At 52.5% G+C, this 23,570-nt stretch overlaps 1 protein-coding gene across 2 annotated transcripts in view; it reads right to left on the minus strand.

The window, feature by feature from the left end:
• Positions 1-293: 293 nt before the first annotated feature.
• Positions 294-23,570, minus strand: part of KMT2B (lysine methyltransferase 2B) — an 83,642-nt gene continuing 60,365 nt past the window's right edge. For both annotated transcript variants that reach the window (XM_077337067.1, XM_077337068.1), the window contains exons 15-37: positions 23,138-23,251; positions 21,784-21,968; positions 20,818-20,910; positions 20,634-20,723; positions 19,466-19,539; positions 18,118-18,242; positions 17,469-17,569; positions 16,807-16,944; positions 16,042-16,200; positions 15,701-15,821; positions 14,064-14,142; positions 12,547-12,707; positions 11,353-11,568; positions 8,736-10,227; positions 7,379-7,474; positions 7,189-7,295; positions 5,464-5,601; positions 4,894-4,968; positions 4,517-4,694; positions 3,055-3,162; positions 1,878-1,961; positions 1,315-1,444; positions 294-1,188 (exon numbers count right to left, since the gene is read on the minus strand). In XM_077337067.1, the coding sequence (XP_077193182.1) occupies positions 913-1,188; positions 1,315-1,444; positions 1,878-1,961; positions 3,055-3,162; positions 4,517-4,694; positions 4,894-4,968; positions 5,464-5,601; positions 7,189-7,295; positions 7,379-7,474; positions 8,736-10,227; positions 11,353-11,568; positions 12,547-12,707; positions 14,064-14,142; positions 15,701-15,821; positions 16,042-16,200; positions 16,807-16,944; positions 17,469-17,569; positions 18,118-18,242; positions 19,466-19,539; positions 20,634-20,723; positions 20,818-20,910; positions 21,784-21,968; positions 23,138-23,251 (4,340 nt within the window). In that variant the 3' untranslated portion in view covers positions 294-912. The remainder of the gene's footprint in view (positions 1,189-1,314; positions 1,445-1,877; positions 1,962-3,054; positions 3,163-4,516; positions 4,695-4,893; positions 4,969-5,463; positions 5,602-7,188; positions 7,296-7,378; positions 7,475-8,735; positions 10,228-11,352; positions 11,569-12,546; positions 12,708-14,063; positions 14,143-15,700; positions 15,822-16,041; positions 16,201-16,806; positions 16,945-17,468; positions 17,570-18,117; positions 18,243-19,465; positions 19,540-20,633; positions 20,724-20,817; positions 20,911-21,783; positions 21,969-23,137; positions 23,252-23,570) is intronic.

Consider the following 23,570-nt stretch of genomic DNA (forward strand, 5'->3'; position numbering starts at 1 on the left):
GTTGCTTTGTATCAACAAGACTACCCACATGAATCTATCTTTTGTGTGTTTGTATGCCAGTTCAAAGCAAGGCAGCCACCTGGTCCCTGTGTATTTTTAAATCAATTCACATGACCTTAAGTCCGGAGGGGTGAGGTAGGGATTTCACTGTTTTTCAGATTAAGGAGTTTCTTTTCTCTCTCCTGTTGTGTACGTAGATATATATCTGCTTCGTGGAGACCCCCGGCAGTGACGTCAGCCTGCCAAACCTCCCTGCCGTGCCCCCTCGAAATGACCACAGCGGATCTCAAGGCTTGTGTCAAAATTTCTTTTTATTTAAAATTATACCAACAAGAATCCAACCCCTTCCCGTCTGAGTTGACTGAGCATCTTAAATAAAAAAGTGCATAGAAAATAAACAGGTTTAGAAATTTGTACAAATATTTACATCCTCCTGGGTTTGATGTTTTTTTTTTTTCCTTTTCGACAGAGAATCTAAGCAAGTGGGGGAGGGGGGATTCACAAAATTTAAAAGTACAAAATTAAAGAAAATGCTGTTCTCACCCCACGAGGGAAAAAAATAACAATCATCACCATCATCATCAGGATTTATGAAGCAGATGGGCACAAATTTAGGGGTTGCGGGGGGAGACGCCCTTCAGGACTTGCCCCCGTATCTCTGCCTGCCATAATTTCAAAGCCACAGACTCAAGTGACGGGGCCACGGCCCACGGCCTCCTTTTTCGAGACGAAACGTGCATCACTGATGCTCTTGGAGAGGAACCGTCTCTGTGCCTCGAGGGAAGAAAGGGATGAGCGAGTGCGGCTCACTTCGGACTGCACGGCCGGTCCAGGTCCCCCCCCCCCTTTCCTGGGCGTGCCCCACTCTTCCCGGCTGCTCCCGGGGAAGGCCTGTAGCTGGGAGACGAGTCCTCAGTTGAGAAAACGGCGGCACCGCTTGGCCCCACAGTTGCAAGGCAGCTTACTGCCGGCGTCCTCGATGGGGAACTTGTAGTCATAGGTGAGCTCCTCCCCACGGAAGATGCGCCGCAGGGCGAAGATGACAATGTGCTTCTGGCCCTCTACGTGGATGACGCGCGAGTAGCAGTTGGGCTCGCAGGAGTGGTTGATGAAGCGGGCGGCGTTGCCGTGCATCGTGGCGTCCACCACGTCAAAATCGTCGATGCGGAACATGTAGCAACCAATGCCCTGGGGAGAAAGAGAAAGGGTTTCAGGGTCGTGGATCCTGCCCATCGGCCCGCCCCCCCTTCCCCCCTTCCGACACGCTCCGTCCCCCTCCCAGCTCCGGATGGGGCTCGTCTGGCCTGCCGGTACCTTGCTGTCGTAGTATTTCTCCCGCTTGTCTGTCAGCACGGATCGGATGACGATGCCCGAGTACTCGATCACCATCTCGCCGGCGTCGATGTTTCGCTTGCAGAACAGACCCCGGCCGTGGATGGCTGACCTGGAATGGGTGGAGGGGGAGGAAGGTGGGTTGAGTATCACAGAGCGGAAATGGAAGGGAAGCCAGAACATACAGGAAGCCCTGCTGGATCAGACGCAACAATCCGGCATCTTGTCCCACACAATGGTCAACCGGTTCTTCTGGAGGGACAACAGGACATAGGCAAGCTCAGCAACACCTTTAAAAAGGACCAATAGGAATTTAATCCACTGTTAAGTCCACCGTGGTGCCCGTGGGACTTTGGTTGGATTTTGCTCCTGCAACACAAAAACTCAGATACCCCTCTAGAAATGGAAGGGCTCTCTCAAAAGGATGAAAATTCAGGAGGGCAGCTCCTTAAAGTGTGGCAAGCCCTCACAGAAACAAGGCTGGGGAAGCAATTTCTCTCTTGCAGAGGGGACTCCAACCAGCCGTTGATGACCTGGGACATTACCTGTACACACCCACAGCCTCCTTTGAGGTTTTCTTCAAGTGCCGAAAACGCATGGCCATGGGTAGCTCCAAGCTGGTTGCTCGCCTGGAAGAAGAAGAGGCAGGACTAGAACAAGAAGCCGGTGCCAAAGGGCAAGTTTAAATTGTGAGACGGTTCAAAAGGAGGTTCTGGGGCCAACAGCAAGCAAGAGGCACCAACATGGGTTTTAGGTCAACAGCAGACAAGAGTTAAGAGCTGTAATTCATGCTGGCAGCAGTATGTGTGGGATTTCTGCCCCATGATGGCTGTTTCCTGTTCCTGGGAACGTGTCATAATCGCCCTCCCAATCTCCTCGGGAGGGCTAGCTTAGAAGTTCAACGGACCTGCGGGTCCTTCACCCATCCCCAACCCCATATTCCTGTTACTTTTCTGTACCATCCCTCCTCCCTTCCATCTCATGTTTTATGACCAGTAGAGCCCATCTTCCCCACTGTGAAGAACTCTCCCTTATCTATGTTGTCCTTGGTTCACATGGTAGGGATTGGACATTTACTGCTAGGGATGGCAGAGGGCGCAGACTGAATGTCTCCTGAATCCACACCTTTTAGATCAAAAGCCTTCTCTATGAGAACAGATTCTCCTGCTTAAACTAAACCCCTATATAAAGACCCAAGGGGGCCACCTGTGCTTGTCTCTGTCAATGTTCCTGTTACTGCCAAGTTCTGTCTCACTTTACCCCATGGGATCCCTCAATAAAGACTGATTTCTTTGCACCACACATGTACGGAGCAGTTCTCTATGAGGGGGGTCTCCTAGGGTCAGCCGGACCAGCCTACGGTTTGTGACATCAAGGCTTTCTTCATCCCCGACCCCACTGGCTGACAATCAGAGGCCCGTGATTACACAGCACCACTCATCTCCCAACCACTGTCTCTTGCCCATTCACAAATTCTTTAGAGCAGGGGTAGTCAACCTGTGGTCCTCCAGATGTCCATGGACTACAATTCCCATGAGCCCCTGCCAGCAAATGCTGACAGGGGCTCATGGGAATTGTAGTCCATGGACATCTGGAGGACCACAAGTTTGACTACCCCTGCCTTAGAGCACTGATTTGGTTTGCAGGCTGCCCTGACCTCTCAAGCACAGACAAAGGCTCCTTCCACATTGAGAATGGCCGAGGTCAGCCATGGCTTCTCACCTAGTAGACTTGAGCTGCACTTCGTCCTCCTCTTCATCATAGGGGCCACCCTCAGGAAGAACACGATGCTGGGATGCCAGGAAGTTGAACATGTCAAAGGTGCATTTCCTGGAGTAGCAGGGAAGGACGGAGACTGGTTTCGTTTTGGGCACACAGAATGGTTCCCCTTCCCATCCCCTTTCCTCCCGCTTTATATATTTAGTTCATTGTTCGCCCACCCTACTCAACTGAAGAGGGAATTGTCCAAGAGGATGCTCTCCCAAAAGGACAAGGACTGTTGTTCACTGCATGCATTATCTTGTTTCTATTGCACAGTTTTCTCACAGTTTTCTGAAAACCAGCTTCTGCATTTCTTCTAGGCCAGTGGTTCTCAGCCTTCCTAATGCCGCGACCCTTTAATACAGTTCCTCATGTTGTGGTGACCCCCAGCCATAAAGTTATGCCAGGGTTCTTTCCCAGAAATTAAACTGAAACTGACCAATGGCGTGAAAATCCCTTGTTCATGATTGTATATAAATTGGTTCTTTCCCGCTGGGGTTTCTCAGTTCTGTTCTGCCTCTTGTCCCACTGTACTGATCTCCCTCTTTTCCGCTGCCCCAGACAGACGAACGCTCTCTCTCAATCTACCCCGCAAGGCTGATGTGTGGATGGTGACCCCCCTCTGACCAAGCTGTTTGCCCTGCCGCGACCCCTGTGAAAGGGTCGTTCGGCCCCCAAAGGGGTCCCAACCCCCAGCTTGAGAACCACTAATCCAGGCTATGTCTTATAATGTGGTCACTGCAGTTTTCTAACCTTTGTGATCCAAGCTATATTGCCCTGTCTAGTCTATGAATCACGCTGTTTTAAATACTGTAAGCCGTTTTGAGTCAGCAAGAACAGCTGGCTGGATAGATAAATGAATGGATCAAGAACAGCATTCCTGGCTAAAATGACAGATTTGCTCAAAACTGAAGCCTAGATATCTTTGCTTAAAATGTCATGGCACCTGAATGGCGCCCCTGGTTTGGGTAGAATGAATTCTATGATTCTACCCAAGCCAAGATATTACGCCTAAGGCTCACTTACTTTGGACACATCATGCGATCAGACTCGCTAGAAAGATCATTAATGCTCGGCATGGTCAGTGGCAAAAGGAAACGTGGTCGCCAAAGGATCTGCTGGCTCGACACGATCAAAGCCGATACAGGGATGACCATGAGCCAACGAAAACAAGCAGAGACAGAGATGAATGGAGAAAACTTTTCTATAGAATCGCCGAGGGTCGGACATGACTGAACGGATGACATCATCATTGTGATTCTACCCAAACCAGGGTCACAATTTAGGGGCCATGACATTTTAAGCAAAGACACCTGGGCTTCACTGGATGCCCACAACCAAAGACACCTGGGCTCCAGGTGATGCCCACAGTTACAGAGACCATCGTCAGCCTTAAGACAGGAAAAGCAAAGCCACCTCCCACCTAACGTAGACTTCGGCCCGGGCACAGCCGTGAGGGTTGAGAGGCAGCTCCTCCTCCTCGCCTTCGTGCTGATGGTAGCGGAACTTGTACTTATGACAGGCCTTGGCGCCGTACAGCTGCTCCACCAGGAAGATGACGGCATCGTGGTGCATCCCCAGCATCCGTACACCATTCATGCCTGCCGTGGAAACGGATACCCCGAGACTCAGCCACCCGGCCGTGATACCCCGGCGGCGAGGAAGACCAGGCCTGCCCCCGAGCTTGGAAAGAGAACCCAGAGATTCCCTGGCAAGATGCTACTACGATCCGCCAATGCTGAAGCCCCTGGGAGAAGAGGGGGTGGTGGGTTTGGCAGCCAGAGAGGACTGCCCTCTCACCTGCAAAGGACAGGTGCTTCAGCCTGGCATTGGTCCGAGCTTCCTGCACCTTCTCAATGACTGCTTTCCAGGCACCTGAAGAGAGAAAAGGGCAGGGAGTGATTCTTTAAGGTAAAGGTATCCCCTGTGCAAGCACTGAGTCATGTCTGCCCCTTGGGGTGACGCCCTCTAGCGTTTTCATGGCAGACTCAATACAGGGTGGTTTGTCAGTGCCTTCCCCAGTCATTACCGTTTTACCCCCCAGCAAGCTGGGTCCTCATTTTACCGACCTCGGAAGGATGGAAGGCTGAGTCAACCTTGAGCCGGCTGCTGGGATTGAACTCCCAGCCTCATGGGCAGAGCTTTCAGACGGCTGCCTTACCACTCTGCGCCACAAGAGGCTCTGAGTGATTCTTTAGAGACAAAGAAAACAGCTGATCTCAGACAGGGAGAAATGAGGATCTTGCAAAGGGCGCCGCCCTCCAGGGCAGACGCAGCATTGCAGCTGGTGCTCAGGAAGGGAGAAACAAGCGTCAGCATGGACAGAGCCTTTGTCGTCGTCCCACAAGGCAACAGAGGCCGCCCTCTCACCCTCGATGCTGTCCTCCTGCACGGCCAAGCCGTCCTCGCTGGTGATCTCGAAGCGCAGGTGGGGCTGCGTCTTGCGGGGCACCTCGTTCTCCTTGTCTTCCTGGTTCAGGTTGTCCTCGTCGGAGCTGGAAAGGCCCACTGGGGGAACAAAGGAGCAGCTGCTGACTGACGCTGAAGGGCTCCAGGAGGAGTCCGGCCTGCAGGCCTGTGTCCAGGGATGGGGGGGGGGAGCAGGTTCCCATCCCCACCCCCAGCAGAATCGAGCTGCTGTGAGAGACCCCCGCCATGAGAGAAGAAGCTCAAGAGCTGGGTTTTTATACCCTACTTTTCATTCATGCATATGAGAGCCAGGACAAGCCTGGACTCTGTGTAAGGGTAAGTATGGGGATGGAACCAAAATGGATCTGAAAGGCAAGGATGGCTCTAAGACCTATTTCACAAACAATCTAACAAGAGTTTCCTTTGTAATTACACAATATTTAGTATGTGTGAATGCAGGTTCAATTCTCTAAAAATTAACAGCTAATTAGGAACTGCACTCTTTACATGTGCTGGGAATCTGCCCTCTGCTCTAGCAACTTTTTTTGAAATGAGTTATTAAATATATTTTTATGTCTTATATTGTTTTGGTAAACCCCCCCCCTGATGAAGCTGCATGCAAGACACAAAGGGGGACTAGGATCGCTAAACTTCTTCTCCTTCTGCACAGACTGCTGCTTCTTCTTTCTCCGATCAGGACAGAACACACGCGATCCACCAAACCAGAAGGGAAGCTGGCAGACCGAATTAGGCTTGGGAGGGTTTCAAGGACACTGGATGGGCTACAATCCCCACCCTTTGTTTTTGCCCCAAAAACGGGGGAGAAAGAGTTGTGCCTAAATCTACATACAGGACGGGTCTCTTCCTAACTTGAAAGAGAGACATGTACCAGAGTCGAGAGGCATGAGCAGGAGTCAGCCTGATAGCCAAACAGCCAAATTGGGGTTCTTTTGCCCAGCCCCAATGTATCACTCAGAGAATCAGAGAATCATAGAGTTGGAAGGGGCCATACAGGCCATCTAGTCCAACCCTCTGCTCAACGCAGGATCAGCCCAAAGCATCCTAAAGCATCCGAGAAAAACCTTTGTATATTTTTACTGCAGATGCAGAAGAAATATAGACACAGGGGAGTTCCCAAATCTGTGCAGAGAACAATAAAATTACATCGTGTTGAACACACTTCCCTTGGAGGCGGGAAAAGATGATGCTTTGCAGGATGAGCCAACAGCCTGGGGTCTCTACCTCCCCACTCCATCTCCCAGGAACCCCCTACGGCCCTTACGCCAGCCTTCCAGGAACTGCTGACAGGTCCAAAAACCTTCTTGCATGCTTCCCCCCCCCACACACACAACCACCCATTGTTTACACACACAGTAGAGACACACTCTTCTTCTATTTCCCCAGCCTTGAGAAGGACTCTCTCAGCTACAAAATAAACTTTGTTCTTGTGAGAGAGCTTATCAAATGCTACATTCCAGAGAGGAACAGGCCGTTTTCTCTGCCTGGTAAGAACCAAAGACTTGAACCGGGACAGGATGTCGAATTATAGCCAATCCCGAATAACTGTAGGATCAATCAGAAGGTTGTAATCGTTTTCTTGACCACTGGGCCATCAAGCCTCCCCCACAGTTCCACGGACAAGCCAACCACCCAGTGCGAGAGGGAGACAGGCAGAGGTTCTTGTACCTGTGTATCTGTGCCAGATGGGCTCCAGCAGAGGCTCTTGGCTCTGATCTGGGGTTCCGGGATGGGAGGGCAGGACTCTGGAGGAAGGGGAATCCTCCACCGGGGACCTGAAGGGAGAGGGAGAGACAGAGGCAGTCAGGCGATCTGGTTGGGAAATCCTGGGCTCTCGCCTCCTCCAGGTCATACTCACAGCTCGTTCTTGCCAACGGTGCCTGGTTCCTCTTTGAGCATATCCAGGTCTAGGACACCCTTTGCCGTGGGGGTCTTCATCCGAACCTTCCCGACACTGCAGGGCGAAAGGGCCATAGGTCAGGACACAAACGCAAGCGTGCTTCCCACCAAGGCCACACCTATAGGGAAGCTTGACGAAACAAGCTGTTTGCATGAAGAGGATCCTGGCGGGGAAGCAAATCAGAATAAGAACCCAGTGGAGAGATCCTTGAGAGCCAGTTTGGTGCAGTGGTTAGGAGCGCAGACTTCTAATCTGGCATGCCAGGTTCGATTCTGCACTCCCCCACATGCAACCAGCTGGGTGACCTTGGGCTCACCATGGCACTGATAAAGCTGTTCTGACTGAGCAGGAATATCAGGGCTCTCTCAGCCTCACCCACCTCACAGGGTGTCTGTTGTGGGGAGAGGAAAGGGAAGGTGAATGTAAGCTGCTTTGAACCTCCTTCGAGTAGAGAAAAGCAGCATATAAGAACCAACTCTTCTTCTTCCTTCTTCCTGAGCTTACAGCAAGGACAAAGGATGGAGATGTTTAATAGGCCATTCGAATAGCATTGAGAAGAGGCACAAATGAGGAGTTTCTTCTTCATCCTCCTCCTCTCCTCCCACTTTCTGGTCTCATAAAGCTTCACAGGGTTTTGGTACCACTTGAAAGGCCCATTTTAAAAAGAGGCCAAAGGACGGGCAAAGAAATATATGGAGACACTGTTGGAAACCCTCTCTCACAATCCCACTGTCTTCAGCCACAGAAGCCAGAACATGAGGCATTGTGGGAACGGGTCAATGGAGAGAGAGAGAGAGAGAGAGAGAGAGAGAGAGATTTATTCAAGGTGTGCTTGCACTCGAAAGCTCACCCTCTGAATAAATGTTTCCTGGCCTTAAAGGTGCTATATTCTTGTTGTGCTACTTCAGACAAAAATGACTACCCATGTTAATCAATCAATCAATCAATCAATCAATCAATCAATCAACCAACCAACCAACCAACCAACCAACCAACCAACCAACCAACCAACCAACCAACCAACCAACCAACCATCTATCTCTATGCGTATCTCTATGCGTGTGTGTGTCTCTCTATGTGTATCTCTCTCTCTGTCTCTCCCTCTGTGTATCTCTCTCTCTATGTTCAAGTGGGTAGCCATGTTGGTCTGAAGCAGCACAACAAAACAAAGTCAGAGTCCAGTGGCAGAGTCTAAGACCAACAAAGATTTATCCTCTCTCTCTCTCTCTCTATGTCTCTCTCAGTCTCTCTATTTAAGCCTTCATGTTATCAACAGCGAAGTTACCATGGAAAGAGGAAGGGCAAATGCACCTACCTAGAGCCTGCTGTGTTGCCCGAAAGGCAGTTGTTAACCAAGTGACCAGGAGTCCCTGCAGGCGACCCTGGCGGCGGCTCTTCTTCACCGACTCCATCCACCTTCGCCTTCTTGGGGAGCATATTTCCAACAAAGGTGGAGACTCTCTTGACCCGGATGGCCGGCCGTGGGCTAGGCAAGGACACCAGGCTCGGGAGGTTGAGCACTCCTGGGTTCATGGCCACGGGCTGCAATAGACAGGTCTGGGGGAGCCCCAGCGCCAGCTGCCCTCCGGTGGCCTGAGGGGCGGGGCCCACCACGTTCATCATGGGCACCATGCTGAGCACTGGGCCCCGGATGGTCCAGGTGGGAACAGGGCTTGGAGCGAGGCTCAGGGGTGCCCGTAAAATGACCGTGTTCAGGCCAGGTGTGGGGGCAGGTGGAGGCAGGACAGGGTTTGGCTTGGCCTTGCAGCCCGAGGCCTGCTCCCCGTCTTGGGCGTTGAGCACGCTTTCTTCGCCCTGCACTTTCACGCAGACCTGGCCCAGCTTGTTCACCAGGATGATTCTGGAGCCCGGCTTCTGTCCCTCGGAGCCCAGCACCTTCACCTCCGGGCCGCCAGGCACTTGGGCACAGCTGAGCATTAGGGTCGAGCTGGCATCCGGAACAGGGCTCGGGTGGGCTGACTCAGTGCCGTTAAGGCTGGCAGAGGTAGGGGGCGGTGGGGGCGGGGAGGGCCGGCCGGGGCAGTTCGGCAGCGGGGCCTTGCTTTCCGGGGTGTCCATGTTCTTCAGCACAAACTCCACGATGTCAGAGGGCAGGTCCTCTGGGGCGGGAGCAGGGCCAGCCAGCTCCCTGTCCACCCTTGTTTCCCCCTGCTTGCCTTTGGCAGACGGGTGCCCCCCTGCGGCATCCGCCTCGCTGTCCGTGCCGTCGTCTATCCCGTCCAGCTGGTGGATGTGGGGCAAGGGCAGTTCAAGAGGGTACGGGGGCAGAGGTGGCTCTCGCATCACCACGGTGCGTGGGAAGCGGAAGTAGCGCCCGGCCTCTCCTTCCTCCTCACTCTCCACGTCTCTCAGCCCGTCCAACTGAGGCAGCTCCAGGCTGGGCGAGGGGCAAGTTCGGGGCACCCCCAGCTCCTCTTCCTGAAAGGGCTCGTCCAAGAGACTGTCATCGAACTCCAAGTCGGAGACGTTGAGCTCAAAAGCCAGCTCCGGGGGTACAGCGGGGGGCGAGGGAGGGGGTGAGGTAGGTGCGGGCCGCTGCCCGTCAGAGGTAGACGTGTGCTTCATGCCACTCCCAGCTGGGGGTTCGTCCAGGAGAGGCGGCATTGCCCTGAGAGTGGTGCTGGGGGGACTAGTCCTGTTCGCAGTGGCCTGTGGTGGGAGGGAAGACCGGCGGATAAGGGGGGCACCACTAGGCGACAGAGGGCTGAGGCGTTGAGTGCGGCGTGGAGTGGGGAAGTCAGGGTCGCCCACGGTCAAGATGTGATGGGACATGGATGATGCACTCCCTAGGGAAGGGGGCGGGGGAAGAAAAGGAGAAACTGGTCAAGCGCAGACATGCCCTCTCTTCCACATGACGCCATCCTGTCACGGGATCCTAATTCTATGGCCACGGTTAACAACTGTCACTCAAAACCTGCCATATGTATTGAGCCTCATAGAATCATAGAGTTGGAAGGGACCTCCTGGGTCACCCAGTCCAACCCCCTGCACTATGCACGACCCGACCCATTACTACACCCCTCAACCACCATAACCCTTCAAACCAGAACCATCGATGGGATTTCTTCCTCGGCCAACAAAGTACCCCCCTCCCCACAAAAAAATAACACAACCTGAATCAAGGTTAAAAGAAAATATAATTTACTATCCCAATGATTCAAATTCTCCACATAAAACATTAAAACCACCAATTCAATAAAGAATACATGTCTTTATTGAAGAAAGTACTAAAAATAATTTTACAGGCCCAAATTATCGCCTCCAAACAGAATTATGCAATATTTTCAAACAAGGACCTTATGTGACCCTGACATTTCAGCCAAATGGCCTTCTTCAGTGGCCAAACAGACACATTACGCAATAGCTCTAGACTTTGAACTAGTCAGCAAGTTCAACACGTTGGATCCAGTTAAAATTGCTTTAAAATCAATAACTGTGACTCACGGCAGAGGTATCTTTCTAAATAGCCTTCTGCCCTGGTTGAGCACATGGATCTCGGATGGAAATTCCATGACGTGCCTTCCTTCATTGGGGCCGATACACTGTTTTCAATCGTTTTGTGATAAATGCATATGTTCTTCATATCGCTGATGATTTTAATGCTTGATGCGGAGGATTTCCACCCCCAGCCCTCAGCTTGCTATACAAATCCCCTTTCTTCCATTATGCAAATAACAATCACTCCCTGTGTGAGGAAGCAGAGAAGGGAATGCAGAGGGCACAGAGCTAAAGCTATCAGTGTGGCCTTTTAAGAGTGCCGCTGTTGCAGTCTCCCCTTTAGCCCCAATTTGCTTCTAAGACTAGGCCCAACTCTGAGAAGACGCCCCACACACCCCTCCCACCCGCAAGACCTGCAGAAGGCAACTCCACAGTTCTAGGCTCTGTGCCCCCTGGGCAGAGCGGGTACTCACCAGGAGAGGGTAGTGGGCGAGATGACACCCCACTTATAGGCCGCCGAGTGGGGGAGTAGTTGGGCACTTTGATGCGAGCTCCAGAGAGAGATTTGGGTTTGGAGGCGGCGGGTTCCGGGGGTGGCAGAGGCCCGGGGTTCTGGGCGGGAGAGTGACGCTCTGGTGGCGGCAAGGGTGGGGCCGTCTCCTGAAGGTGCTTTTCGCCAAGGTTAGCCTCTGAAACAAGAATCCCCAGGCCATCAAAGATGGAAGGGGGCAGCGACAGAGGAAGTGGGACCCCAGGACGCTCGTCCTGGACACAGATGGTTGATCGTGAGCAAAGGAAGCCTAGAGTCATTCCCCCAGCGCAGTGGGTCTCAACCTGGGGGTCAGGACCCCTTTGGAGGTCGAATGACCCTTTCACAGGGGTCGGAGCAGGGCGAGCAGCTTGGCTGGTGGGGGTTGGCACACGCCATTGTTGCCGCTCCTCCTGAAGGCACCCGCCAATTTGTATATACAATTTATCTACAATCATGACCAGTGGATCTTCACACCGGTTTAATTTCTGTGAAAGAACCCTTGCATAATTTTATGGTTGGGGGTCACCACAACATGAGGAACTGGATTAAAGGGTCGCGGCATTGGGAAGGTTGAGAACCACTGGCCTAGCATGAAGTGGCCACAACTGGAGAAAGCCGGTCATGAGCCCTTCGTAACAGCAAGGCCCTCTGGGCAAAAGGCCAGAGAGAAGACAGCGAGGCAACTTTGCCGCTAACCGGAAGGCTCAAATAAAAGCAGAATTCTGTGACGTACAGATTTCGGCACACACTAGTTTAATCTTGTGTATTTTATCCATCTTACAGGAACCCCCAAAGCCCCCCCCCCCATCAACAAAAAGGCCCCTCAGCTTTCCTCCTTGCACCCAGCACTGACTGCTTTTGCAATAATAAATTCAGATGCAAGCAGCAGCTGGGGTTCTTGCAGGGGTTGAACCCCGCATTCAGAGGTATTCTTGCCATGAATCTGGGTGTGTCTCGTAACCTCTCTGTGACTGGGAAAGGACAGCTTCTTGCTCGGGGTAAAGCAATTCATTGCTCATCCAGCCTTCCAAGACTTTGGAACCAAAGAGACAGGCAAGGTGGGTGAAAGCAGCCCAGCCCACCACCTGCATGGGACCCGCCCACCCGGAAACAAACACCCCTGAGCCAGTCTCACCTGCCGGGATGGCTGGGCTGTGCACGATGGTGTGGTTCTCTTCCTGCACCCCCAGCGCGTCCGGCTCCTCCTGGCTCAGCTTCGGCCGGTGCTCCAGGACCCGGCATTTGTACCAGCATTGCTTGCGGGCATCCACGGTGCTCCAGTAAATACGGGAACATCTGGGAGGTGGGCAGAAAAGCGAGGCATTTTGGACACCTTTGGGCAGGGAGAGACATGATGGCTGCTACAAAGAGAAAAGGCTGCTTTACTCATGTCTGGGTCTGAGCTGCAGGGTGCAGCCAGGCCCCAAATTGCCCTCACTAAGGGGTGGCAATGTTTTTGTCAGCTGCGATTAGGATTTGTGTAGTTAAACTTCAAAGTTGAGAATGGTTTACTTCCGTAATTCACATAGTAGTATAATGGTTCTATTAATTTTATTGTTGCCCTTTGACTTTTAGAAGAAGAAGAGTTGGTTCTTATATGCCGCTTTTCCCTACCCGAAGGAAGCACAAAGCTTTTTACAGTCGCTTTCCCTTTCCTCTCCCCACAACAGACACCCTGTGGGGTGGGTGAGGCTGAGAGAGAACTGATATCACTGCTCGGTCAGAACAGCTTTATCAGTGCTATGACGAGCCCAAAGTCACCCAGCTGGCTGCATGTGGGGGAGCGCAGAATCGAACCCGGCATGCCAGATTAGAAGTCTGCACTCCTAACCACGACGCCAAACTGGCTCTTTTACATGCCTGTAATTGTTTTATTAATTCTATTGTCCCTTTTATCACGCTAATAAAGACTAGATTGATTGATTGTCCTGGCCCCCATCTGGTGGAATGAGCTCCCGGAGGAGATCAGGGCCCTAGCGGAGCTTAAACAGTTCTGCAGGGCCTGCAAAAAGGAGCTCTTCGGCCCCTGCCCCCCCCCCCCCCCGAAATCCATCAGTGCACTCTGGTCCTGGACTTGTTTGCACTGTTACAATTATCAGGTAGTAGTATTAGTGTTATGATTATTTATATGTTATGGATTGTTTCTTGTTTCTGAGCCTCTGGGGGGGGAGAGGGAGAGGGAGAGAGAGAGAGAGAGAGAGAGAGAGAGAGAGAGAGAGAGAGAGAGAGAGAGAGAGAGAGAGAGAGAGAGAGAGAGGGGACCCATCTAGGAAAGGGTTTTAACAGCACCATCTTTGTCCACTGGGGCATCATCTCACGGCATTAATAGTGCTCTGAGCATCTCTGAGTGGAGACAGACACTGTGGCCCCAAGGCCTCAGCAGAGACGTGCCCAGCTCTTGCAAACAAAGGCAGACAGCATCTGCTGGACACGTTGCCTTGAGGTCAGCAGCAGGGATAGCAGCGCCTCCTGCATTTAGCAACTGTCGCCATGAGGAAACCAAGCAGCAAAACATGTTTTTGAGCCGAGACTGGAAAAGGAGTCCTGCAGCTCTAACTGCTCGAGTTCTTCAAGGGCCCGAGGACAGAGCGTTCTGGTCCACAACCCGGAGGAGTTAAGAGGCGGCAAGCCTCTCGTGAGCGGGCAACTCACTGGTAGCCGACTGGAAAGAGGCGCCCCTCGCACTCCGACAAGTCCGTCAGCATTCCCAGACTATCGATCTTCATGGAGCCTGGAGGAAAGAGCAGAGCGAATAGAGGAGCATCAGCCAGTGGCAGACATCATAAGGGCAGAGAAGCCATGTTGGATCAGGCTACGGGCCCATCCAGTTCAACAAAGTGGCCAAAACCCAGGTCCACCAGCAAGGCCAGAACTCCAGATGCCTTCCCACTGTCCCCCCCCCCCCCCCCAAAGAATGCCAAGCATCTCTGCCCCAGAGTGACCCATCTACACTTTGTGGACATACCACACAGCAAAGGTACGTGGCAGCCACGTTGTATGGAAGGCTTTGTGTCCATTAAGGGTGGCAGAGGAGAGGAAGAGGGACAGCATAACCTATGTGCATCCCGTCCAATCAATAGTTCTCCTTGTATGTTTTTCCTTCCAATCACAGGGAGAGCATCCCAGCCTTCTAAACCCTGGCCAGGGAGGGGGCCATTTAGGAGGAAGGAACTCAGCAAACTGGGCTGACCAAACCTCAGAGTGGCAGGGAATAAGCCGAGGAGCCTGAGTTTTGTCTCCTGCGGGAGAATTCAAGCAGACCAGCCTGCATTCCAGGTGCAAAGCAACCAGGAGAGAAAGGCAGGTCCTGGGTGTGAATGCCCTGGAGCATCACCCAGCTACAATGTGCAGGGTGGGTGGGGTTATTCAGAGGGGAACCAGGTGGGCGGTCAAAGGGCACGGGCAATTCATTCATTCATTCATTCATTCATTCATTCATTCATTCATTCATTCATTCATCCATTCATCCATCCATCCATCCATCCATCCATCCATCCATCCATCCATCCATCCATCCATCCATTCGATTTCTATACCACCCTTCCATATGGCTCAGGGCGGTTTACATACAACATCACGGGACGGGGGGGAATACATGGAACGAACCAAAATACAGTATAGTCAGGTATAACAGCAACAATCCAACAGTGTTTCTAAACAACAACATTTTAGTGATTCCAGACAACAACAATATAACAGGAACTTAGCTAAGGTCCCTAGGTTCCTTGTTCAGGCCATGGATGTCTGAGGGGGACCTTTGGTTCTATACTTGACATCAATTCTAGTTCTAGTCCTTTACATCAATCTGTCAGGTATCCAATTATGAATATCAGGAGGGAGGAACTGCAAATCCTCATCTCTGCATCCCGATCGTTCTCAGTCTCACTGAGCCAACCAGTGCTTGCAAAAGGCCTATTTTATCATTCACTCTTGTGGCTGGTTATCTAGGGATTGCCAGACTCCCTTGGTGGGGGTGGGGCCCCCTCAGCCACCAATCAGCTAGCCGACAGGGGACTGACGTGGAGAACGAGAAAGGCCTCTTGGCCAGTGTCACAGAGGAAGTGACGTCATCGCACCAGCAACATCCTGTTGGTACTCTGGTATTTTCCCAAACATCGCCTGGACATCACCGGTGTCTTGACATCACTTCTCTGATGCTGGCCATGAGGGCTGGGCCTTTCTCTTTCTCCAGGTAAGCCTGTACCCGTCCCCAGAAAGGACCTGGAGAGGCTGTGCTTATCCCGCATCCCACTGCTCTGGTGAGCCCCGCCCTCCCGGCTCTCATTTACCGATCATCATCTTGATGGCGTCTGGCTCCAAGCCCACCATGAATTTCCGCTTGAAACTGATGCCCTCAAAATCGACGTAGACGCGGCGCAGGACGTCGAAGCCGTCTTCAGCAACTATCTCCTGCGGGACACAAAACATACTCAGGCCCCTCCTCGCAACGATGAGCAACAACCCCCTTTAAATCCTGGCACGTGCGAGGCCTCTGCATCAGAATGACACGAGGAGGAGGTGGTGGTGGCTCGCAGCACAGGCCTCAAGGCACCAGAGCCTGGGAAGGCAACGCTCCCTTCCTCGAATCCCACCCGCCCGCCCCCTCCGGCCCAGGCCCCTTTCCCCTTACCGTGCCGTCCAAGAGATCGACGTGCTTCTGGCAGAAGACCTTCTTGTCGTCCTGGAAGGTGCAGTGGCGGAGGCGGGCACACATGAAGTGGTAGTTGCTGAGGCATGCGGAGAGGCAGCAGCCAACGGTGGCCCCTGTACGCTGGCAGTGCTCACAGCGCTGGAGGAGGCGGGAAGACGGACAGGCGTAGTTCAAGAGCATGAAGGGGCAAACACCAGGAAAGCTTGCAGATGGAGGACAGCAATGAACTGAGATGCCTCAAAGGGGAGGCAGACGGGACAACCCCCAGTATGTCTATGGATTGGTGGCCACCATCCATTGCAGCTTCTGTGGCTTCTGTACACCAGCCTGGCAGCTGCCGTTGCTCTGATTGGCAATGACTACCTAGAACAGGGGTAGTCGAACTGTGGCCCTCCAGATGTCCATGGACTACAATTCCCAGGAGCCTTCTGGGAATTGTAGTCCATAGACATCTGGAGGGCCGCAGTTTGACTACCCCTGACCTAGAACCTCAAAAGCACAGGAGGAGCCTTTCGCTATGACCCCGGATGGAAATGCTCCAGCAGGAAGCCTGAGGCCTCCCTGAGGATACCACTCTTCATGCTACAGCTGGGCCTGTCATTCCCATAGGCGCACACACGCTGTGTTGATCCTGCTAGCTTTGCTTTTCCCCCATCCTCGATGTATGGACAGATTCCCAACCCAGCCATCAGAGATAAAATTTAGACCACTCAGAGCGCCGGATCGCCATTCACGCCGACTTACCATCTGCCGGCCACGGGCCACGGCTGCGTGCACGTTCTTCAAGGACCCGTCGTTCTCCTCGAAGACTTCAGCCGACCAGATGGCGCAGTTGACGTGGGTCCACTCATTCTGGCCGATGTACAGCAGTCTGCCTGCATCCTGGAGGGTTGGGGGGACGGGGGGTGGGGAGGCAAGAGGCATAAGCAAGGGAGTTGCACGGGAGGGAAATCTAACAGGTATGCAGAGGGGTGCAGGGGCTTGGCTTCCTGATCCTGCTCTACAAACCTGATTACCAGTCTTCATAGCCAAGAAAATGGACCTGTAGTTCCCATCCTCTAGGTGGAGCCTGAAGACCTCCAGGAATTTCAACACATCTCCACACTACAGGGCAGGGGTGGCCGTACTGTGGCTACAGAAGTTCCCCTGGAGAAAATGGCCGCTTCGGAAGTTGGGTATCTGCGGCAATATACCCCATGGAGGCTCCTCCTCTCCCCAGGCTCCACCCCCAGAATCTTCAAGATTTCCCAACCTGCAGTGGGCAACCCTATTCCCAATCCAAACCTCCCCCCCATTCTTAATATGATAATGTGGATCCCTCCCAAGCTCCAGGACAGACATGTTTAAACAGGGAAATCTGAAAGCAACACACACACACACACAGAAGGACGCACAAAGAGTCCCACCTTGGAAGGGGCGTCGCCATACTGGAGGCACAGGGCACACTGTCGCTTGTCTTCGGGGTCGGCAAACTCCTGCTGCGCTAAGGCATGCTCTTCCTTCCCGACTTCGGGGAAAGAAGGGGGAAAGGGTCAGGCGCTGGAGAGAAACCCCCACGGCATCCCCTCTGCAGAGCATCTCCCAGACTGGAGGACCAAATCTTGCAGGTAGAGAGGAGCAGAAAGGCCAGAGAGGGGGCCCAGAGAGACATGTTTGGATCACTGGTTCCCATCCCCTCCTTCCGCAGACATGCTTTCCCTGATGCGGAATATGCTAGAGAGCCAGCGTGGTGGAGCGGTGGCCTCTAATCTGGAGAACTGGGTTTGATTCCCTATTCCTCCACATGAAGCCTGCTTGGGTCAGTCCCAGTTCTCTCAGGACCCGCTCAGCCCCATCTGCCTCACAAGGTGTCTGTTGTGGGGAGAGGGGAGAGGAAGGAGAAGGTGTTTGTGTTGAGGCTCTTTTGGGTCGAGACAAGCAAGGTACCAAAACCAACTCCTCTTCATTATGAGTGGGGATTCCTGCCACTGAAGCTTTCTTAGACAAGCTGCTTCTTCTAGGGGCACAACGGAGAAAGAGAGAAGGCAGATCCTTCCGCTTGAGAGAGAGCCTTACCTGTCTTCTCTGGGCCCACGGGCATCAGGTGACTGTTGACACCAGGGCCGAGATCCTCAGGCTGCCTCCACTGAGCGTAGATGTGGTCCGAGGAAGGAGGCAGGACCGCATTGGGAAGCATACCTCTGTCGGGAGGAAAGAAGCACCTGAGGGGCCTGGAACTTTTAAAGCTCTTTTAAAGAGAAACTTTAAATTCTGGTCTATTTGGAAGGGTAGGTGGAATGCTGCCCGGACCTGGATGGCCTAGGCTAGCCTAAACTCATCAAACTTCAGAAGCTAGACAGCATCAGCCCTTGTTAGTACGTAGATGGGAGATCACCTAAGAAGTCCAGGGCTGCTACAGGGAGGCAGTGGCAAAAGACTCCTGCCTTGAAAACCCAACAGGGTTGCCGCAAGTTGGCTGCGACTCAATAGCAAACACACACAAACACACACACAAAAGTGGGATACTGCAAGAAGCAGCACACAAAGGAAACAGGCAGCAAAGTTTTTGATGGGACACACTGGCTTCTTAAGAGATGCATCACAAGAAGGAATGGTGGAGAGGAACAGTTGCCTGTAATCCAAGGCTGAACCATGCACAAGTTTACAACAGTGTGCCAGGTCCTTCTGGGTGCATTTACTGCAAGGCATCGCTTGTGACACTTCTTAAGAAAAGGACGTGGAACAATTGATGTTTGGGCTGTGGAAACGCTGCATAATATCAGTCGCCATCTTAATGATCAGTAACGTAAAACTATATTTCAAGTTAAGCAAAGGGATTTCTAGAACGGGCCCTCTGTTGATCGTTTGCCCTGACTTTTTATTTATTTTTGAATTTACATGCCACCCTTCTCCGGAGGCTCAGCTTGGCTCTTTAAGAAGCCCCTGATTCACCACCTGAAAATAAGTAATTTCCTTTATGTCTGCACTCTGCAGACGACATTCTAAAATGAGATTCCCGCCCCCACCCCGATCCCCCTCCTGTGGCTATCATCGGAGGTTAAACTTGCTTTGCAAACGTCAGAGGTGCAAAACAGAATGACAAACAGTCTGCGTGGGAAGCACGCGGGCCTTCTTTCTCTCACTCATCTAAAACCCTTCTGAGTAGTTGAAAAGAAAGGAAACTGCCTTCATGGGTAGTTGGTTTTTTGTGGGGATTTCGTTCATTACCTTTACCTCTCCAGTTTCTCTCCTCCAGTAGAGGTCTGGAGCTTTGCAAACAGCACTGGCCAAGTTCTGAGTTACAGGCTGGCACTGTGGCATGAGCAAACCTTCAAGACACCTGGATAGCACCAACCTGCGCGTGTTGCAATGCCAGTCTATGTAGGAACCCCCCCCCCCTTGTCCTTGGCTACAGAGCACTCACGTGGGGAGGATGTTGTTGTGTGTCCAGTGCTTCGGATCCTGAGTGTCAAACCAGCTGAAGAACTTTCCCATTAGCTGAAGAGACAAGGAGGAGGGGAGGAAGAATTGAGGTGATTAAATACAGACACACCACGATCGTCTAAGCCAGGGATGGCCAAGCTGGGGCTCTTGGGAATTTCAGTCCATGGGCATCTGGAGACCCCCCAGTGTGGCCACCCCTGGTAAACTGAAGCAGAGTAGAGCAGCCTTTCTCAACTCTTTTACCATTGAGAAACCCTTGGAACATTCTTCAGGCTTTGAGACACCCCGGAAGTGGCGTGATCATGCAAAATAGGGTTGACAAGAGAAGCAGAGCTGTGGACATGCCCACCTGGGGCCCGTCCCCTTCCCATGCCCGTCACTGGCCTTGTTGAAAGGGGGTGGTGGTGGTCAACATGACCATATCACCTCATAAACGTTTAACAATTTTTAAAATATATATTTATTTATATTTATATTAGATTCCTCAACTCCCACCCATTCAGGAAACCCTTCCAGGACCGTCAAGAAGCCCCAAGGTTTCAGGAAACCCTGGTGGAGAAAGCCAGGGATAGAGGCACGACTGAACAAAGCCCTTACCACCTGTATTTCCCCACTTAGGCCAACGCCCCCGTGTCAGGATGACAGACTTGAAAACAAACAGCTTCTTAATTAAAGTAAGAGTTTATTCCAGCAGATCTATCCAGGGCGATTCAAAGCCGGATCTGACGGGCCAACTCAAAACGCCGTTCGTATTCCCCAACTTTTCCCGCTCAAAAGATGTTCACACACATGCAGAGAAAATAGACAGTCATGTGCAGGTGCCGTCCGGGAAAGCAGCCAACAAAGATAACATGCCCAGTATTGGCCTTGGGGTGCCCAGTGTTACTATTTTCAGTGATAACAGCATTAGCTACACCAGGGGTAGTCAAACTGCGGTCTTCCAGATGCCCAGCATTCGCTGGCAGGGGCTCATGGGAATCGTAGTCCATGGGCATCTGGCGGGCCACAGTTTGACTACCCCTGAGCTACACTAATAAATGGTTACGGACAGGTCAGGGCTAAAAAGGCAGACAGACAGAAATGGGGACACAAAAAAGCTAAGCATATGAAATCATGGCAGTAATCTAAGGATTCTGACACCCCAGTACCTCCATGTAGAATGCCTTCGCGTTATGGCCGGCCTGGCCCTCCTCCATGTGCCCCAACAGAACGCCCACCACGTCCTCATTGAAGCTGTGCTGCAAAGAGAGGAAGCAGCTCAGCCGAGGCCGCCGCAGGCCGGGCTCCCCTTCCTCCGCCTCCCAGGCCGCAAGCTCCGCCCCTCACACTCACCACCGACGAATAGTGACCCTGGTCAAAGAGCTTGCCGACTGTGCGCAGGTCGCAGGGCCGCAGGTGAACCTTCACGCCGTCGTCTGGGCAACACTGAGCCAAGCAAGGAAGGGGAGAAGGAACAAGTCGCTGTCAGCAGGGTCATTAGGGACTTGTGATGACCCCTTGGTGGGAATGTCAAGGGAGCTTTCTGGGGTGGCGATACAATAAGGCAGAGACTGCAGGAAGTGGTGCATTAAGGGGAAAGCCTCAGGAAGTACGAAGCTGCTTTATACTGAATCGGTCCACTCTATCAAGGTCAGCATTATCTAATCAGACTGTCCGTAGGCCTCTCTGACAGAGGTGTTTCTCATCACTTACTCCCTGGTGCTTTTTAATGAGGGACGCTGGGGATTGAACCGGGGACCTTCTGCATCCCACTGATGCTCTGTCAACCCAGCCACGGGCCCTCCTGGTGCTTTGTGCTCTGCCTGCAAAAAGCCCCAGATTCGATCCCTGGCCTGGTTGGTCAAGAGGCTCTCGGGAAGCAGAGCTAGGAAGGCCATTTGCTTTGGAGGAGTTGATGCACCAAACAATGTTGAATCTAGACAGATTCAGGGTCTGAAGGAGTACAAGGCAGTTCCCCACTGAATGGGAGGAAAGCAAGATATAAATGTTTCTGAAGACATTCAGTAGATCATGATGTGAAGCGTGGGCCTGGCTTAAAGCGAGAAATCGAGCAGGGAACAAAAAGTGCCTGCTGTTAAGAGCCCCGTGCCCAGCAAGTGGCCTGCAGGATAGAACCAGCCCCGTCTCTTGGGCTGCCGCTCCCCCCCCCCCCCCCAAGCCAAGGAACTTGTTCCTCACCGGGGGAAAACCCACATCCCACCAGTGTCGCTATTAGAGGTAACTACCAAAATCGTGACGGCCAAGAGAGACGGAGAGAACAGAATGCTAGGTGATCTCCGGGCTTGGACTGCCGCATACCTGGGCACACTGCAGCAGAGGGGTGGCGTACTTGGAGTTCAGCAGGCCTTGCAGCACCTGCCGGAGGCCCTTGCGCAACTCCGAGCCGAGGACCTCCCGCCACTTGGCCTTGTCGCTGCCGCAGCAGGGGCGGCAGGAGTAGACGACACTCTCGGGCAGGTTGGACAGGATCTCGTAGCCCTCATCTGCAGAGAAGAACGGGGACAGCCAGGCTGAGCCCAAGGACCCACGCACAGGCACCTCAAGCTCACTGGGCAGTGCACCACTATCAGGAAACTGGGCCAACCCATCTCTGCATACCTTTGGGCCTGACTCTGCTAAAGCGAAATGAAGAGTTGGGATAGGTCAAAATGACACAGCTCATTAACGATCCATTAATAAACCCTTCCAATTTCTGCAGCCCTAATTCTGGTTTGGGTGAGTCCTTTATTAGGAAGTGGTACATACCAGGGCTCACAAGAAAGCAGAATGACACACAATCATCCATTCACTGATTGAAAATCAATGAATGAGCTATACACAGCAGCAACCCAGTTTTAGCATGTTGGCATACATCTGTGCACGGCATTCCCTTGGGTTCCTGGCCAATGTTCTCTCTGTCACTTCCCTTTCCGGAAAGCATCTCTGAGAAGCCCTGTAAAATCCCATTGGGATCTTTGCCTGCCGCAAACTTCACTTCCTGGTTCTTCTAGCATTCCACTTAATCCCTCCAACGTACCTCACTTCATTTGGATTTCGGAAAGAGTTGTAGTTGGCCCCATGCAGAAGTCCCCGCTGGCTCTAGCCCAGTGGCTCTCAACCTTCCTAATGCCGCGACCCTTTAATGCCACAACCCTCATGTTGTGGTGACCCCCAACCACAAAATGATGCCAGGGTTCTTTCACAGAAATTAAACCCAAACTGACCAGTGGTGTGAAGATCCATAATTCATGATTGTAGATAAATTGTTTCCCCCCCCCTTCCCTGGGGTTTCTCAGTTCAGTTCTGCCTCTTGTCCCACCATGCCGATCTCGCTCTTTTCCACTGCTCCAGCCAAATGCTCTCTCTTAATCTACCCCACAAGGCTGTTGTGCAGATGGTGCCCCCCCTGGCCAAGCTGCTTGCCTGCCACAACCCCTGGGAAAGAGTTGTTCAACCCCCAGGTTCTGCACCCCCTGGCTTGGTGCAAGGAGAATGACGTCTCTAAGCTGATGCAAGACCGCTGCTGAGCGCCCAACCGTTCAGTATCCCCTCTTAGCTGAGGCAGGATTTCCTCCCCAAGGACAAGCCCAGCCCTCCTGAGAATGCGCATTGATCGATGACGGTTAGTGGCTCAGCAGCCAAGATGCTGTCTAGCCCCGGCCACGGAACACACCTGAAAGGCCCTCGCACTTGGCGTGCACCCAGTGGTCGCACTTGGCACACTGCATCATCTTGCTCTCGTAGTCATTGTCCTCGTAGCAGTGCAAGCAGATAGGGCAGTAGTTACCTGGGCGGGGAGAGAAAGAGAGCCAGTGAGAGCCTTCTGCTCTGCCAGGGCTAGCCGTAATAGACCGGGGATGGTGTCTGGGCAAAGGGCCTCCTTCCCTGGATATGCTCTTATCTCTGTGACCAAAAGCCAATGGAAGTGCTTTCAAGTGGATGGGAAAATGAACCAAAAGTGACTCCATTTTGTGTGCCTTAAAATGTAAAAGCCAACATAAGTTCTGAACCCTGCCTGAATTTATGTCATCAATGCTGTTAGAGACATTCCGTTAAGAAAGTAGACTAAGGAGTTGATTCTTATATGCTGCTTTTCTCTCCCCGAA

The sequence above is a fragment of the Paroedura picta genome, chromosome 5 (genome assembly GCF_049243985.1).
Source record: "Paroedura picta isolate Pp20150507F chromosome 5, Ppicta_v3.0, whole genome shotgun sequence".
NCBI lineage: Eukaryota > Metazoa > Chordata > Lepidosauria > Squamata > Gekkonidae > Paroedura > Paroedura picta.